Raw genomic sequence first — 16948 nt, forward strand, 5'->3', positions numbered from 1 at the left:
TAGAAAGTTCTAAAAAAAAGTACTTTTTCTTACATAATTTTAAATTTTCAAAAGAGAATTACCAACTTAACTTGATGGATAGAGTGATTATCAGATATTTATCAAAAGCTAATTTTGTAACAAATGTTTAAAATTATATGTAAAACATATAGTAGCCAGTAATATATTTTGATGCTGAAAAAAGTGGACAACAGAGTAACTCTGACTTAGAAATGTATTTGTGCAACATCTTCTATAGGAACTACTTTTCTATTGCTTAAATATAAATGAATGTGTTGGGATTTAGCTTGGGGAAGTATATAATAAGGTAAATTGTTTAAATTGAAATAGCTTGTTAACTTAACTTTCTTCAAATTAAGGATAAATATTAAATATACTTACTTTTTTAGTAGTATTTTACAATTTTCTTCATTTTAGAAGAAAATTCAGGTTCATATTTTGCCATTTGTAGAGTGAGTAGGTAGAAAGCATCATTCTTCAGAAATAGCCACAGGGGTTGCACTGCATGAAATGAATAAAACCCTTTTTTTACTAGAAGAAATTGCCAAGGGATTTGAACAAAGTTGGATAGGGACAAATTATGATACCTGAACTATTTGAAAATTCATTTTGGTGAGACCTGAACCATTCTAATATGTTACTTGTTTAATAAACCTGAACTACTACTCTAATTTTGTTACTTGTCTAATAAACAAACCAAACAAGATAAGGAGGTTCTTTCAATCCCATTACAGATTACCAAACCCAACAAACACATCAATAGTCTCCTACACCTTGGAAAGTGACATCATAACAAAAGAAAAAATATTCATTATGTTTTAATCTAAACAAATTCCACATCACGCTTAACCCCATTTTTTTTTTCATTTCCTATGTCTGTCCACTTGTGTCCGTAAAAGTTTCTTCATAAAATTACACACTCCAATGGCTAGCAAACACAGAAAACTCTTCCCTGATGAAACAACAACAACCACAAACCAAACCCAAGATTGCTATGGCTTTTGTGACCCTGCATGCCCTTACAATTGTTACAATAACCCTGATTACTTCTTCTCTCCACCACCACCTTCTATTTCACATTCAAGCCAAGTTAATCACATATCCTCCTACTTGATCATTCTTGTTACTCTATTCACGGTCATTTTTGTTGTGGTTGGTTTCTACGTGATCAAAGTGAAGTGCTATGCTGCATGGTGCGGGTGGAGATTCAACAACGGTTCCGTTCCCTCTCAATCAGACACTGCTGAGGAGTTTCTCAATGAGAACCAAGTTGATCACCCCGTGTGGCTCATTGCCACTGTGGGGTTGCAACAATCGATCATCAACTCCATCACGGTTTGCAAGTACAAGAAGAATGAAAGGTTGGTTGAAGGAACCGAGTGTTCGGTGTGTTTGAACGAGTTTCAGGAAGAAGAGACTTTAAGACTCTTGCCAAAGTGCAACCATGCTTTTCATGTTCCTTGTATTGACACTTGGTTGAGATCACACACAAATTGTCCTCTTTGTCGGGCTGGTATTGTTTCTAGTAGTGTCAACTCTGAAGCACAAGCACCTGTGTCGAATTCGGAGCAAGAAAATGCAAATTTGGAGAGGAATCAAGATACCCTTTTGGAGAATTCAAGGAATAATGAATGTGATTTAAGCAGCAACATGGTTGCAGGGGAATCAAGTGAAGCACTTGATGAATCAAATTCTAAGGATAGGGTAAATGATCAAACTCAGAACGATGTGGTTCTGAATATCGAGATTCTAACAGAGACGGGATCTGTTTCAACTACAGAATCTGAAAGTGAAAGCCATCGTGTTGTTGATGATCACAAACAACATGATGACACAATGTTGAACACGGTTGATCAACGGAAGCAAGAGCAAGATGGTGAGTACTACTGCTCAAAAACGTGTAAAGCAATGCGTCGTTCATCTATTGAAGAGTGTTTGCATTTAAACCCGGTATCTATGAAAAGGTCGTTCTCCTCCTGCAATGGAAGGATTCTAACTTCGAGAGTTTATATGAGTCTAAACTCTAAACTCAATTCATCCCTATTAGAGTTTTCATTTTATGAAAGATGAACATATTGATGAGTAACATGATGGTGTGATGTCCATTTTACTCTCAGATTTTGAGGGCACCCTTAGGTTGGAGTTTGAACATTTGGCAATGGTTTAAACAGAAAATTGTGAAAGAGAAAAGAGATCAATTTTATTGAAGAATAAAATGTAAATTGTAATTGAAGTTTTATCAAGTGCTGGGGCATGTGAAAATAACTCTTGTATTTTTGTATCACAAAATCACAATGTCCAGTGGCACTGCAGAACAGGTTTGCTCCCACAAAATGGAATGAGGTACATTAAGTGCACTATTTTTTGCTTCCAAATTGTGTATTGGTGTAAGTTTAGTTTTCCTTTATTGGGGGGCTCATAACTTGAATACGAGATTTTCGATTCTTTACTTTCAAGTTTCAATTCCTCCCTCACAATGATATTGTGTTCTGATAAACTATCATGCTCCTCCATAACAAACTGGATATGCTACAACACAACCAGCTCAATCTGTAACTGAAGTGGATGAAAACAAATTTGTATTGATAATGTTATCCTTGATCTGTGATTCTTGTATATGTGCAGATCATATGAAGCAACTAATGTTTTAGATTGTAACTGTGATAGTGAGAAATTATTAGGTAGTTTTGAATTATGGTATGTCTATGATTCTAACCGATTTTTACATGATGATATGTAGTGGAATTTTTCAATTATAATAAAAGTTACTAACAATTAATCATGTGTTAGGAAGAGATTAATTAAGATTATAGTAGTCTTAGACCATGAAATTCTATATGGTAGTTGCATACTTGCATTACTGCCTTTCTTGAGAGTTGAAGCCAGATAATAATATATTTGGTTTTAAGTCACGTCATTTCGGATCCGCTTAACGCTACATATAGTAGTAGCTTATGTGTAAAACACGATTGGACGTGGAAAAAAATGGACAGACACGCTTGTGTAACGTACAACCAAACACCAACTGATTGGATCCAATGTGTTTTGCAATTGTAATTTTAAATTTAAAAACATATCTGAATTTTATAATAACAAGGAAGTATTTTATACTCTTCTTAAATTGTCCAACAATTATTAATATAAATGATAGTGATTTATGTCTCTTAATCATATAATTCAATAATTGAATCATAATCTTGGTTAAATTATCCAACAATGATTAATATAAATGATAATAATTTATTTCTCTTAAACATATAATTCAAGAATTGAATCATAATCTTGGTTATTTTGTATCAATAGACAAAATAAATCATCTCCTTAAGTTATTATTTTAGTGGTATTTTTCATATTTACGCATTGATTGCACTTTTCATTTTTCATCTGATTTTAACATAATTGATTTAATGTAAATTATTTTATTTTTCAATAATACAATCCAGCTCATTTTTTCAAAAAAAAAATTAACAGAATTCATTACATCATGTCATGCACATGATCTTTTGATAAAATAATATTTTTATTTGACAAAAATACCCTATGCAAAATTTTATATTCATCCTAAAAATTTTAATATCTATAATTATATAAAAAAAATATTCTCTTTTTTATATACACATTTATTTAAACGTTTTTATCCTTGAATTATATTTGATCCTCCAACTCTTTCAACTTCAACCGTAATATCTGCATTAGTTAAATGATAAAATACGAAAAAACGACACAATTAAATTAATACAAGGATAACTGCCCCTCTTCCCATTAGTGTTTCAACTTTTTTTTGTTCCGGGAACAGAATAACAAACATCAGTACCTATACAATCCTTCTACTCTTGATAAAACTGTTATTTTATTCCTATAATTACTTTTACAAATCACCCACTAGTTTTTATTATTTTTTATTTATTTTAAAAAACATAAAGAACAGTTGGACACCGAGTGTCTATTTTTTTCCTAATATATAGAATGAAATGAAGAAAGAAGAGTAACGAGAATAACTTTGTAATATTCTATATATTTTTTGACAAAGAAATATTCCATATTTAATGTTACAGATTTACTGCAATTTATTAGGACCATAGTTTTTTCTTTTTTACTCTGAAAGAGAAATGAAATAAAATCACATTATATAGGAGAATCATTTCTATTCTACCTATCAACTACCAAGCAACACAAATAAGTAGACAAATATGAATTTCATTTAATAAAATTAAGTGACATCCTTCAAGAGTTAAATTCATGTATTAACTGTACAAAAAGAAAAATCATGCATTAATTGTTTAATTGAATAGATAACGTGTCAATAAGATTGCTGATTTACGTGATTGATCCTTGTCTTCAACGTGGGTAATAAGATTTTTTTTATGGAGACGTGGTTACTAACTACTAAGATTCCAGATAGCAACAGAGGATGATATCCTCAAACAAGATGTGATAAGTGAAAGAGCAGCATCTTTTTTAACTTCTATTACGCTCTTGTTGGTGAAGGGAGTTTTTATATCTTTTAAAAATATTATTTTAGCATAACATTATGTGTACATATTGTGCAATTAATGATTACATTAAGCACAAGTTTCGAATTAAATGAATGATGAGAAGTGTAATTAATTGAATTAACTTGGGGTGTATTTCACTTTAATATTTAAAGATGATCGAGTTCAATTAACATAATAATTTAGTGTTTCTACCTTAAGAAATCAGGGCAAATTTTAGAATTTGTCTCTCACATTAATGAGCCCATTTAAACCCCCATTAATGTGTGTACTTTTGCCACCCCCATTAATTTATAAAATTAGTTAATTTGTTCCTCTCCATTTTCTCCATTTAAATTAAACCACACACATTTCCATTTACACTAAAAATCTTTATTTATTTTTATCCATAAGAATCAAAAGTATTATCAAGAGTTTCCAGTTATTCACACATATTACTCAGAATTTTCATAGATTATATCAATTAAATTGTTTTAAAGTTCTCTTCTATTCAAATCTCATCAACCAAAACATTAAATTTTAGCTACGATAATCTGAAATTTCCCTTTCTTCAAACCATAATCTCATATGATAAGCAGATGGACTAGCATTATGAGTTTAAGAAAATGCTATTTGTTTGTTTCCGTATAAAAACAACCCTAATCGTCTCACACCTTACAAAATCTTTCAAAGTTTTATCAAAATTAAACTAATTTGTGACTTCTAAACTTTAAAAATTATTTCATATCAGAAATCCATCATAAATCCATGAATTTAGATAGAAAGTGAGAATTTGAGAGTTTAAGAAAGAAGAAAATTCAGGAGGGTACAAATTGGCTACACGCTTAGATACATATTGGGTCAATCCTATACTTCATGAATTTAACTGAGAATAATTTTTACCACAAGTCAGACAAGTGATTGCCCCCAATTAATTTTTTTGCCCACAAGTAACTTATTCACAAGCACCATGGTGAAGCAGACAAGAAGGCCCATTCTTGTATTTAGAGTTCAGATGGAGGGCTCTATGCTTTTACTTCCGGATCCCCCCAGTTTTGCTTCCTGTACCTCCATAGAGACTCCAACGGACAAAAATATTCCTCACCTCCAAAAAATGCTGAATCGCAAAGGAGAGGGAAGGGGATGCCTGGGTTAAGGAAATACTTGTCCATTCACTTTTCCTATGGGGTCTAGGAAGCAAAAAAGCAGTGCAGGAAGCAATTCCCAGGGATCCATCGTCATATGCGGGCTTCAAAAGTGGACTCAATTATTTTGAACGTCTCTTTTGGTGCAAGACTGTTTCGAACGTATGTTCTAAAAAAAATTGACATATCATTTAACTAATTTTATTTTTATTTAGGGGTTTTATTTTATAATTACCAGTCTTAGGCAATATATAGACTATTGTCATTCATGTATTAAATGTGTATGGTTTAATGATGTTGTTAAAAGAAAAATTAAAAAAAAATATTAATGTTGCCATATGTTAGTCAACTCTTATGTTGTAAATTTTGTAAGCCTTTTTTACGGCATTTTCCTTTTTCTTTGTCTAAATATGTTTACAATTTGTTGTTTCTAAACAGATTAAAAACTGAATAAATTAATATGCTAGTTGCAAAACTTAAACTAGATTGAGTTTAATATTTTATACTATATTCAAGTCAATTCAAGTGGAATTATGTTTAATTTTTACGATTGAATTGAATTAGATGATATCTAAACAATTGATTCAAATCAAAGCATAGCCCTAATTACATGTATCCGTGCGACATATGTTGTAGTTTTGTCAAGTTAAATAATTATCTCTCAAGACTTTAATGTAATTGCTGTCTGTTAATTTTTGTCTGCATTGCATCCTGAATGCAGAGTAAATCTTTGCCGGTTTACAACTTTAATTAAATTATTTATTTCTGGGTGAAAGCTGATTTCCTTTATGTATTGGAAACGAAATCATTGTCATATTATATTACGAAAAGTATGGGTAGAACATTCTGTTCCTAAAATTTTACTTTTAGGTCATATCACTTGCCACAGGAGCGTAATGAAGTGGAGAACCTTTTCGAATCCTCACGATTTGGATTTTCACTTTTGCAAGTGTGAGTAAACAACAAGTCTAAAATATTTTTTTTTAAAAAAATTATTTTCTATATGCTATAGTTTTTTTTATTAAGATATGTGAAATTTTTATTAATATATACGACTCTTTTTATTTTATAGTTATTTTACTATTGAATCGGTCTTATTTTTGTTTGCCAATTGTTATACTTCGTGTTACTTAAACCTATAATTAACTACAATCGTTGAAGTAAATAACAATCAATCACACTTAATAATTAATCACGCTTTAAACTATATTAACAAACATCCCCATCAACCTCAATCCAACTTTAAATTACTAACACCACTCATAGTTAGGATTTTACTTGTTGATCTAATTAATTACTCCTTTCGATTCAAAATAAATATCATTTAGATTGTTTAAGTAAAATAAGAAAAACAAATAAATAGATAAAAGAGAATAATAATTTTGTAAAATTAATTTTAGTATTAATATACATTAAAAACTAAGATAATACTTATTAGAAATATTAACAGAAAAAAGTAATTAATATTATTAAATAAGTACATTTACCACTTATTTTGAAACGAACAAAAATATGATTATAAGAGAATAATTTTAAATCATCCTACAGCATATTCTTATTAATCTTCTTATTTCCTTTATATAATGAATATTGAATGTATTTTTATATTTCAAAGCTATTAAATATATTTCCTTTTATATTTAATATTTTTTAATAAGTAGTGGAAGAATTTGTAAGAAAATATATAATATTACTCATTTTAAAATGAAAATGTGTATTTTATTTTACGCCCAAATTTCGAGGTCACAGAAGGGAAGACAAGAAAACAACAAACTAAAGTTATGTATGGGACCCACAGAAGCATTACGAAATGGACTATAACACTAATCAGCTGGCAAATATAGCTCCATTGGACATGTTTCGAATGAATGAAATGAATACCCTAGATAAGAACGCCCCTTGGAAAACTTCTTAAGAGCATGCTAGGTACACCTTTATAGCTCTATCTTTTCCCCCCAAAAGTAGCAACAAAATCTAATGGATTTTATGCCATTGATTTGAAAGTTTATTATATAGTTTTACAAACAATAACTTGTTTGGTTTTTGGGGGATGAAGCATGCATATAAACAGAACATATATTGGCTTAACTAAGGCTTGATAACTACAATAAATTTTGTACATACACATGGTCCTATTCTTTATAAAAAATATATATATATATAGTCCGTTTTTTGTTGCGGATATACGATCGTATTCAAGCTTCATTATATACATTCCTCAAATGGCCCAAAGCAGTAATCGAGATTATTCTTTGCATGTATAATTAATTAATAATTTAACAATGACGTACGTACATAAAGTATTATGCTTACCCAAATCTATGGGCTTATACAGGTAGCACGTTGTATTGTATTCAAACTGAAAATAAAACGAAACAACCTGAATCTTTGCTGAAATGGCATATACAGAAATTAAATATTCTACACATAGCAAGACATACCAATATAGACCAATTTAATTTAAAAGAAAATATGGACCAATGACACGTTCAAAAAGCAGTTACCATTCTACTAAGTTAATAAAAAATAAAAAATAAAATCTTGTTGAATATTGACGGCATATTTTCATATGTTGAATGTAAATTGCTCGTTAATTTTTTTCTGCAACTCGTCAATTATGACATACAATTTGTAATAATGGACACATATATGATATATTAACGGCATAGATCAAAGGTAGGGGTGAGTAAAAAAATTGATTCGGATTGAATCGAATTCTAATCGAACTTAAATTAATTTGATTTTTTATGAACTAGTTTTAAAAAAAAGTGTCCTATTTTTTAAGATCAATTCAGTTAATCAAATTGTATTTACAAAATTAATTCGGTTAACAGAATTAATTTTTATTTAAATATTTTTTATTTGAAAAAATAATTCAAAAATCAATTTAAAACTAACTCAGCTCTTAAACTTAATTTTAAACTGATTAAAAATTAATTCGATTCAGAGTTAAATTTTTAAAATCAGTTTGATTTTGAAACAGATTTTATATCAGTTTGACTATTTAAATATAAAATTAAATCAATTAAAACAGTTTAAGATTAGTTCAATTTAATTTTTTCACCGAACTAGTTTGTACACTCTGATTAGAGGCAAAAAATACAAATTCAAAATTTGTGGTCGTCAAACTTATATTGCTCTCCATTTTTGAAACTACGAACCGGGTCATTTGTGCTACTGCGAAGCAGACAAAAGGAAAAGTGCCAAAACCAAAAGTATTCACACGTCAAAGATAATTTGGAAGGTGTGTGTATATATATTCGATGCTTTTGATGAATCAATAAGAGATGGTTCATGTTGTTATCGAATATCTATAATGATCGTGCCGGGAATTAATTTAGACATTTAAAGCTAAATATGGACCTAAATCTGACTGTGTGCTCCGATCCATTTCATCGTTTATAGTTGAAGGCACGATAGAAACACCTTGAAGCGGATAATACAAATAAATGTGACTGCATGATAAACCAAGCAAGAGTCTTATGGCGCAATTTTACCTATCGTAAACTGCATGATAAACCAACTCTGTGAATAAACCCTCACACTCGGTGAACTAATTTTTTAGATTGAGTTGCATGCAAATCTAAATTCTACAAAAATATTAGACTTTTTGGGGAGTCAATGTGGCCATGCATTATTAGCTGGATCATGGCTTAAATATTATATTGGTTCTGCAAGTTAGCCTATTTAAATTGGTCCTGCAAGTTGATGGCTTAAATTCTTATTTGTTTAAAATAATTGATGAGAAATTTAAAAATATATTTTACTAAAAAATTATATGTGATTGTTTGTTAGATTATTAGTATCCTTGTTATGTTATCAGTTAATACTGTAACTTCATACTAAAGATTAAAACAAAAAAAATCTTTAAATGACAAAAAAATACCATATTTTATATAGGGATTAAAATCTTATTTAAGTCTATAAAATTTATAAATAAATACTTAGATTTAGACAAATACAAACAGGTGACATGAGACTACTACTTGTATTTGATTTCACCTTATTATCTTCTTTAAATCAATGTTGTGAAAATTATTTTGGATTAACCGGCCAGACCGAGAACCAATGATAAGATTGTTTTAAATTGATTATCGGATTGATTATACAATTAACTCAAATCAATTTGATCTGACTTGGATTGAGAATTTTTTTTTATAATTCCTTAAACGATGTAGCTATTTGAAAAAAATTTGATGGTACCATTTGAAACCTGCGGAAGAAGTTTGATAATTCAAATGTTGAATGTTTGGTATACATAGTATTCCAACGAAGCTTTTTATATATAAAACAAAGAGGTGAAATCTTTTTTTGTATTGTTAATGGGTCATTGTTGAATAATAGTATATAATAATATGTTCCAATAATAAATTAAATGTTAATAGCTAATTATTGAATAATTTGTAACAATATACTCTTATAATATTATTTTGATCTTCATAATAGTATATAATAATAATAATTATTATCTTGATCTTTGATATAATTTAATATTTATGTTTGTTATATATCTTTATTAGATTTAATATTTATATTTGTTATACATCTTTATCAGACTCTTTTATGGTCCTTCAATAACTTTTATACTTAACATTTTTTAGTAATTTAATTATAATACCCAATAAAATAATTTAAAATAACAAATATTTAATTAAATAATAGTTTACTCAAGTTTTGTTCTGCTTCCCTTTACTTGATCGTGACAATAATTTTAAATTTGAAGTATGTATTGGTTAATTTTTTTAGCTTTATTAAATATTTTTAAATTTTGTAATATATACTGACTTTACTGATTTAATAAGTGACTCCCTAATTTAACTACTGATCTATTAATGTAATATCTCAATTGAGTTAATCACCTATTAGTTTTGACAACTCCGCCCTAATTAAATTGACCACTGTGGCAAAAACTGTTAAAAGCTAACCAACTAACTACAGAACAAATTACGTCAAAAAAGAAAAAAGAAAAAACAATGGGAATAATTAATTAACTCAAATATGAGTAACAAGAATATCTTCTTGGAAGAAATAACATCCCTTGAATTAAATAATTAAATTAATCTTAATTGGTTGAATATGATATTTCGGCATCTGTCTTTGATTTTTATATATCGATCTAAAAAAAATTGACCTCTCATACCTCTTTAGTATTTTCGGTTCTAGTTATATACGTATCATCATAAGCCAAAACATGATCTTTACATATCACTAATACTATGCCTTCTGTAATCCGTAGAGTGATCAAACAAGCCATAGAATGGTCAATTTTTAGTAGTTATGTTATATCGGGTTTCGTGGAAAAAAGGACAACGAATATAATGGTGTACAATTATACACCACCGCGTATAATAATGTTAGATGCCAATTTTTTCCGCCGGAGAAGTTTTTGTTTTTATTTTTATTTTTCAATATTAGATACATGCAATGTATTAAGATCAAATTCCATTCCTTCTTTTTATAGGTATAACATTCTTTATCATTTCACCCCACTTCAAATGCGTGTTATAAGAGGCATGATGAAATTGTTTAATGTATAGAAATCTTTCTACAGGAGAAAATAATTGTAAGAGGTCCACAGACATTCCAAAGAAATTAACAAAGCTCCATGCTTTGGAAAATAACGCTAATAATTCACAAGTGGATACACAGTTCAGTAAGGGGGGGCCTCCACAACATAAATTGGTTGTCGCTTCCAACACACCTTTTTTCCCTCTCGGGTTATAAATTGAGGAAAAGCATAAAAGAGGAAAAAAAATATAAAATGAGAAAAGAGTAAACCTATATACTTTAATTGGCATCTCCTAGCTTATTGAAATGGAACATTTATATATCTCGTTTGAGATCACTGATGCATGTACATGCCTATCCCTTGTTGTTCTATATGCCTTCACGGGCCACACCCTACAAACTTGAACGCATTTCAACAAGGGTATCAAAGCTGTTTTGCACAATTATTGATAAAAGATGGTGCAATACCTAGCCTTTTAGTATTTCAAAGTTTAATGATCAGCTGAACACAGCTTCCTCCTGAACCGTGCGTGATAATTGATGCACAGCAGCTGCAATTTCATCCACCGTGTTCAGCTGACACCCTTCCTCTACCTATTCCAATAATAAGTAAATAAATTAATACAAAATACAAAAGAAAAAAAAAGCTTTTAAATATTTATAAATAAATCAAAATTGAGCAATATTAAACGTTCACCCGAATTTGGGAGGAATACATTTTCTCTAGTGTAAATAATTTGACATGATCAATTGTCGTGATGTCACTATTTATTATTTTCAATCTTTACTTCATGATAAAATATATTATATTGATGAACTTTATTAAAATGCTAAGATCTCATGCAACTACAAAGTCACTGTTAAAGGCCCATTCTCCTATTCTGAATGAAAAAGAAGACATAAATAAGAAGAAAACAAGTTGCTACAATCCCTCAAACTAATTGAAAATTATTATTGGTGTTAGATTAGGTGATCTTTATTAATCTCTACATGGCAGGTAAATAAAAGTTATTAATTTTTTTTAAAATTAAAAAATTTGAATAAAAGTTTTATAAAAATTGATTGAAAAATTTTGAACCACTTAATAATTTTGCGGTATAAGAATTTTGGTACATTTTGTTTTTAGACCAATAGTTATATGATTTTTTGTTTAACAAAGTCAACAAAATTACAAAAACAAATGATATGACTTCGAATTCGTTAAACAGGAATACATGTAACTATTGGTTTAAATGCTAATTGTACAAGAACTCTTAAATTTATCAAGATACCACCCAATTTTTAAAAAGAAAGGATCAAGAGAGAAAATGATAAATGAGGTGATAGCTAGAAGAAACTAGAAAGGAAATGAAGTGAGAAAAGAAAAAAAGAGTACATGTTTTCCATCAAAATTAGAAAAGCAAGAAGAAAAAAATAAAGAAACCTAGCTAGGTAGCTAGCAGAAATAGTTAGAAAGACAAACCAACCTTAACACTAACTGAGGTAAGGACCATATCGTCAACAGTGGTAACATTAAGGTGGAGAATGCTGAGACCAAGACTTAAAAGACCAACAACCATCTTCAAAAGCATCCCTGGTCGTTTCTTGCAGAGTATCTTCATGTTGGCATGGCCATCCACCAAGGTCACTTCTATGTCCGCCACGGCCCATGATGAAGGGTTCCGTGCCATGTTGTTATTGGCCTCGCACGTGCCAGGGTAGCCTTTGCTGCTGCTGCTGCTGCTGCTCTGTGTGGCACGTGTCGAGTACTGGGGGAACATGAAGAACTCAGAAAAGGGTGATGAGTCAGAGAAGCCACTACCCTCCTTTGTTCTCTTCTTCTGGCCCTTCATGCACTGCAGAAGCTGCTCCAGCTCCTTCACGAAGTTAATGGTGCCACCAATAATAGAGGCTTGATCACCCTGTTTTTTTTTTTTTTGAATAACCGCACATGTGGCACGGTTAGTTGGCTAGCTAGTATTTTAACATTTTCGGAAATTAATGTAAGTTAAGGTTGAAACAATTGTAAAACAAATCGAACTCGTGTACTTGTGTTTAAGGTTCTAAAAACGGTCTACCACTATAATTTTGACCATCAAAGATTTTTGGAGTCATTTTGACCGCTGGCAATTACAACATATCAACTACTAAAAACTGTGACCATAATTGGCATAAGGTTAAAACAATTGTAAAAAAAATCAAAGTCATGTACTTTTGTTCTGTAAGGTTTTAAAAAACGATTCATGAGCACAATTTTGACTGTCAAGGTTTATGGGATCATTGCAACAACAACGTGATCACAATAGTAATCAAAGTTGTATCAATTGCATTTGTCTGAATTTCTTATAATATCAAAGATTGTGATGAAATTGTAACCGTGACTGCAATTTAAAACTCTTTTAATTTAGATTTGTAATTTGTAATTAAATGACGAAATGAAGACTATTTAGACTGACCCTTTGTACATAAGAAGGAGGCATCAAGGATCTAAGCACGGCAAGGTACTCGTTCATCTGCTTCCTTCTATTGCGCTCAACTGCAATGTGGGTCATCCTCTGGTTCTCGATCTCCTCCTTGTTCTTAGCGCTCTTGGTACGACGTCGTTTGCGGCGGCCGGTGGCGGCGGCTTCGGGGGATGAAGAAGAAGGAGGAAGAGGGAAGGCTCTGGGGAGGGATTGATCAACAGTGCAAGCTTCAGGGGAGGAGTGTGAATCCCATTGTTCTTTGACACTTTGCAACACCGAAGGAGAAGATGAATCCCAATTTGCATGCAGGGTGTGGTCTATGTTGTTGTTGTTGATAATGATTCCCACATGGGGTTTGTCTTCTGATGATGCTTGGAAACCGTACTCGTGGCTTCCTCCTCCACCACCACCATCACCTCCTACTAACGAGTACAAGAAGTCTTTGTTGTTGCAACCGTAAGTGAATGGATCTTGTGGGAAAACCACGGCCTCTAGGGCCATTGTTTTTATTGTCACTTGTTGGAAAAAGTTGAAATTTTTTTTCAAGTGGAAAAGTGCAAGTGTAGCTCTCAAGGGAGACACCACTTTGTTCAAGAGGAGAGAAAGCAGAGACGAGGAGAGACAGAGGGGGGGATGTATAAGAATTTTTTTATTTTTAGAATAAGATGAAGGTTAATGATTAGATGATGCTAAGAACAGTTTTGGGAAAGCACGGAAGATGAAGGTTAATGATTAGATACTAAAAACAGTTTTGGGAGAAGAAAGGGAGGTACTTACTTTAGCAAAGGCCAAAGCAAGGGTAGCTAATAGAGCAAACAAAGTAACCCTTATCATTATCACCTTAAGAACATTAGAACAATGCCCTTTTGCCTTCAAATCTCAAAAAGTGGATTTGTTCATACAAACAAAAAGCTACAGCCCTATGCATGTGAGGTTTTTCTCGTCGCAGACCAGTTCTGATCGCACGAACTTAACCACCGGCAAACACACAGAAAGATTCTCTTGGGCAATTTGTTAATTACTCACATTTATATTAGTACAAGCAATAGACTAATGAATTTCCCCAACCCCTTGTGATGCCACACACACAACCTCCATGTCATGGACTAATAATACACAAGTAATATCAATTATTTATATAATATTTCTGAAAACCCTGTTCTAAATTCTTTTTTTAGTTATTCTTCATGTAATTTTCACAAAACGCGTTAACTTTTATCTGATATGATAAGTGTATTTTTCTTAAAGTTGATTAAAATATATAAAAAATTGTTTTGTTTCTTAAAAAACATTATTAATATCTCCTTCAAACCTATAAAACGGTAACTTTGTAAGAGTTTTATTTTTATCTTTATTTTCACCGTCATTCTTTAACCGATATTGTAGATTTATTTATGTGTTTTCTTTTTTATTTTATTTGTTTCTTAAATGTTACTTCTATGAATTTGAATGATAAATTAACATTATAATTTATTTATTATGTAAGAAATAAGATTAACACCACTAAGTGAGGAGGACTAAAAATAATTTTTTTATAAAATAAAATACTAAATTGAATGATGTAAAACTATGAGGACTAAAAACAATTTTATAAAAACATAAGGATTAAAAATATTTTTTTTTAAAATAAAATAAACATTATTATAGCATATAAACATTTATTAAATATTATCACTCTAATGAAATCTCTATCAAATTGAATGTCATGGTGCTCATTCGTTTCTCATAGTATCACGCCCTTGATAGAAAGTTCTCAAACAAAGGAAGACTTTGAACCTTGATCTATTCAACAGTTCATTCTAGTGAATACTCACCAGAGTTCTCTGTCAACAGTCCTTTGATAACAAAACAATATGTTTATTTCGTTGGATTAATTTTTCAAATGCTACCTTGGTTATGGTTACCACCTTTTCTTTTTTTTACGTATATTCGTTATTTATGCACAATATTTTTCTTGTATAAACAAAACAATTTAAATGCACAAGTTGCATAAAATTATAAATCTTCAATCTTTTGTTTCTAGAATAACTTGATCGATCTTATCCCCCAAAATGCATCACAATCAACTCTAATTAGAAGAATTACAAATTATAGCCGAAAATAATGTGATTGTAGGTGCATATATCAATGACAATTTAGGTGTGAAACAAACGGCTGGTAGGTAAGGGGACAAAAGCATATAGAAAATTATATAGAAGATAAACTGTATCAGATCCATATATATTTCGTCAACAGGGGCAGGGTCTTTACTGTGATGGCATTCATCTCTATTGTGGATTATTTTTTTTCTTTCTTCCGATTCATTGTCGATATCTGTTAACTACGGCGAGCTAAAGGTCAATGTAGTCCTTCTACTGTGCACAAGCGCATTATTGCAATTATACATTATTTCATTACTTATAATATATAACTATTATCAAATTAATTATAATGCAATCACTGTTAAAATAATAAATGGTAAATTAATGTCGCCCATCAGTCTAGTTTTTAAATAGTATGTTGTGTGTATGAGAAAAATTAAATCTACTTGCAATAAAAATATATCTTAATATTCCATTATTAATTTATAAATATTTATTTTATTTGAAACTTAACACGGATAAGTATAATAATTGTATAAATAATAACTTATAATTTATTAATGTGTTGTTGACCTAAGTAAATTGGACTCAAATTTTTTTGGATAAAAAAAGTTTTATTAAAAAGGAAATATGTCAAATTGTTCGATGAAGACTTATTTTTCTTTATTATTTATAGAAATAAAAAATAAACATTAATAGATTTATAATAATTCATGTATTTTTCTTAATTAATTGGACCAGTCCTTTTTAGTTTAATAGAGATTCATTAAAATAATTATTAATAAAAGTGATAATATTTTACACCTGTAAAATAAAAGAAAATAATATTTCTTATGATTTTTTTTATAAGAAACAAGTTTTAGTGTAATAATACACTAAATCTTATTTTTTTTTATAAAAATGGCAGGAGGTAGGATCATATGATTTAACCATTATAATTGTTAAATTGAAATTTTAAAAAATATCAAATAACATAAAATGTTCCACACTTAATTCTATATATGCGTGTGTCTTACAACTTTTATTTTATTAATTAAGTCTGTCTGGGCTTTGATTTGGTAATAACGTGGTCCGAGAATTGTACATGGAACAGAGAAAGGTCACAAAAAGCTGGTAATAGCTCAGAGATTCTTAGGTCGTAGATCCATACAAAAGGAAATGAGGGAGCAAAAGGAAATTGAAAAACATGCAACAGTCAAACCAACTTAGTTCAGGCAACGGGACAAGTTCAGATTTCAGAGGAATCCATGTGACCACACCATGGGCCACTCTGTAATGTAATCTACAATGAACACGAT

At 30.2% G+C, this 16948-nt stretch overlaps 2 protein-coding genes across 2 annotated transcripts; one reads left to right on the forward strand and one right to left on the reverse strand.

Moving 5' to 3' along the window:
- Window positions 1-850: 850 nt before the first annotated feature.
- LOC114395067 (RING-H2 finger protein ATL54-like) lies at window positions 851-2463 on the forward strand. Its single transcript, XM_028356764.1, has one exon. The coding sequence runs from the start codon at window positions 925-927 to the stop codon at window positions 2068-2070; it is 1146 nt and encodes a 381-aa protein (XP_028212565.1). The 5' UTR covers window positions 851-924; the 3' UTR covers window positions 2071-2463.
- Window positions 2464-11131: 8668 nt separating this feature from the next.
- LOC114395072 (transcription factor bHLH94-like) lies at window positions 11132-14658 on the reverse strand. Its single transcript, XM_028356776.1, has 3 exons — window positions 13561-14658; window positions 12592-13026; window positions 11132-11719 (listed from the first exon to the last, which is right to left on the reverse strand). The coding sequence occupies exons 1-3, from the start codon at window positions 14068-14070 to the stop codon at window positions 11624-11626; spliced, it is 1041 nt and encodes a 346-aa protein (XP_028212577.1). The 5' UTR covers window positions 14071-14658; the 3' UTR covers window positions 11132-11623.
- Between the last annotated feature and the right edge of the window lie 2290 nt (window positions 14659-16948).

The sequence above is a fragment of the Glycine soja genome, chromosome 2 (assembly GCF_004193775.1).
Source record: "Glycine soja cultivar W05 chromosome 2, ASM419377v2, whole genome shotgun sequence".
Taxonomy (NCBI): Eukaryota; Viridiplantae; Streptophyta; class Magnoliopsida; order Fabales; family Fabaceae; genus Glycine; species Glycine soja.

Coding starts and splice junctions, on each gene's coding strand:
- LOC114395067 (XM_028356764.1), top strand. CDS start 925: ATGGCTAGCAAACACAGAAAACTCTTCCCTGATGAAACAACAACAACC.
- LOC114395072 (XM_028356776.1), bottom strand. CDS start 14,070: ATGGCCCTAGAGGCCGTGGTTTTCCCACAAGATCCATTCACTTACGGT. Junction 13,027..13,560: donor CTCCTTCTTATGTACAAAGG/GTCAGTCTAAAT, acceptor AAAAAAAAACAG/GGTGATCAAGCCTCTATTAT. Junction 11,720..12,591: donor TTACCTCAGTTAGTGTTAAG/GTTGGTTTGTCT, acceptor TTATTGGAATAG/GTAGAGGAAGGGTGTCAGCT.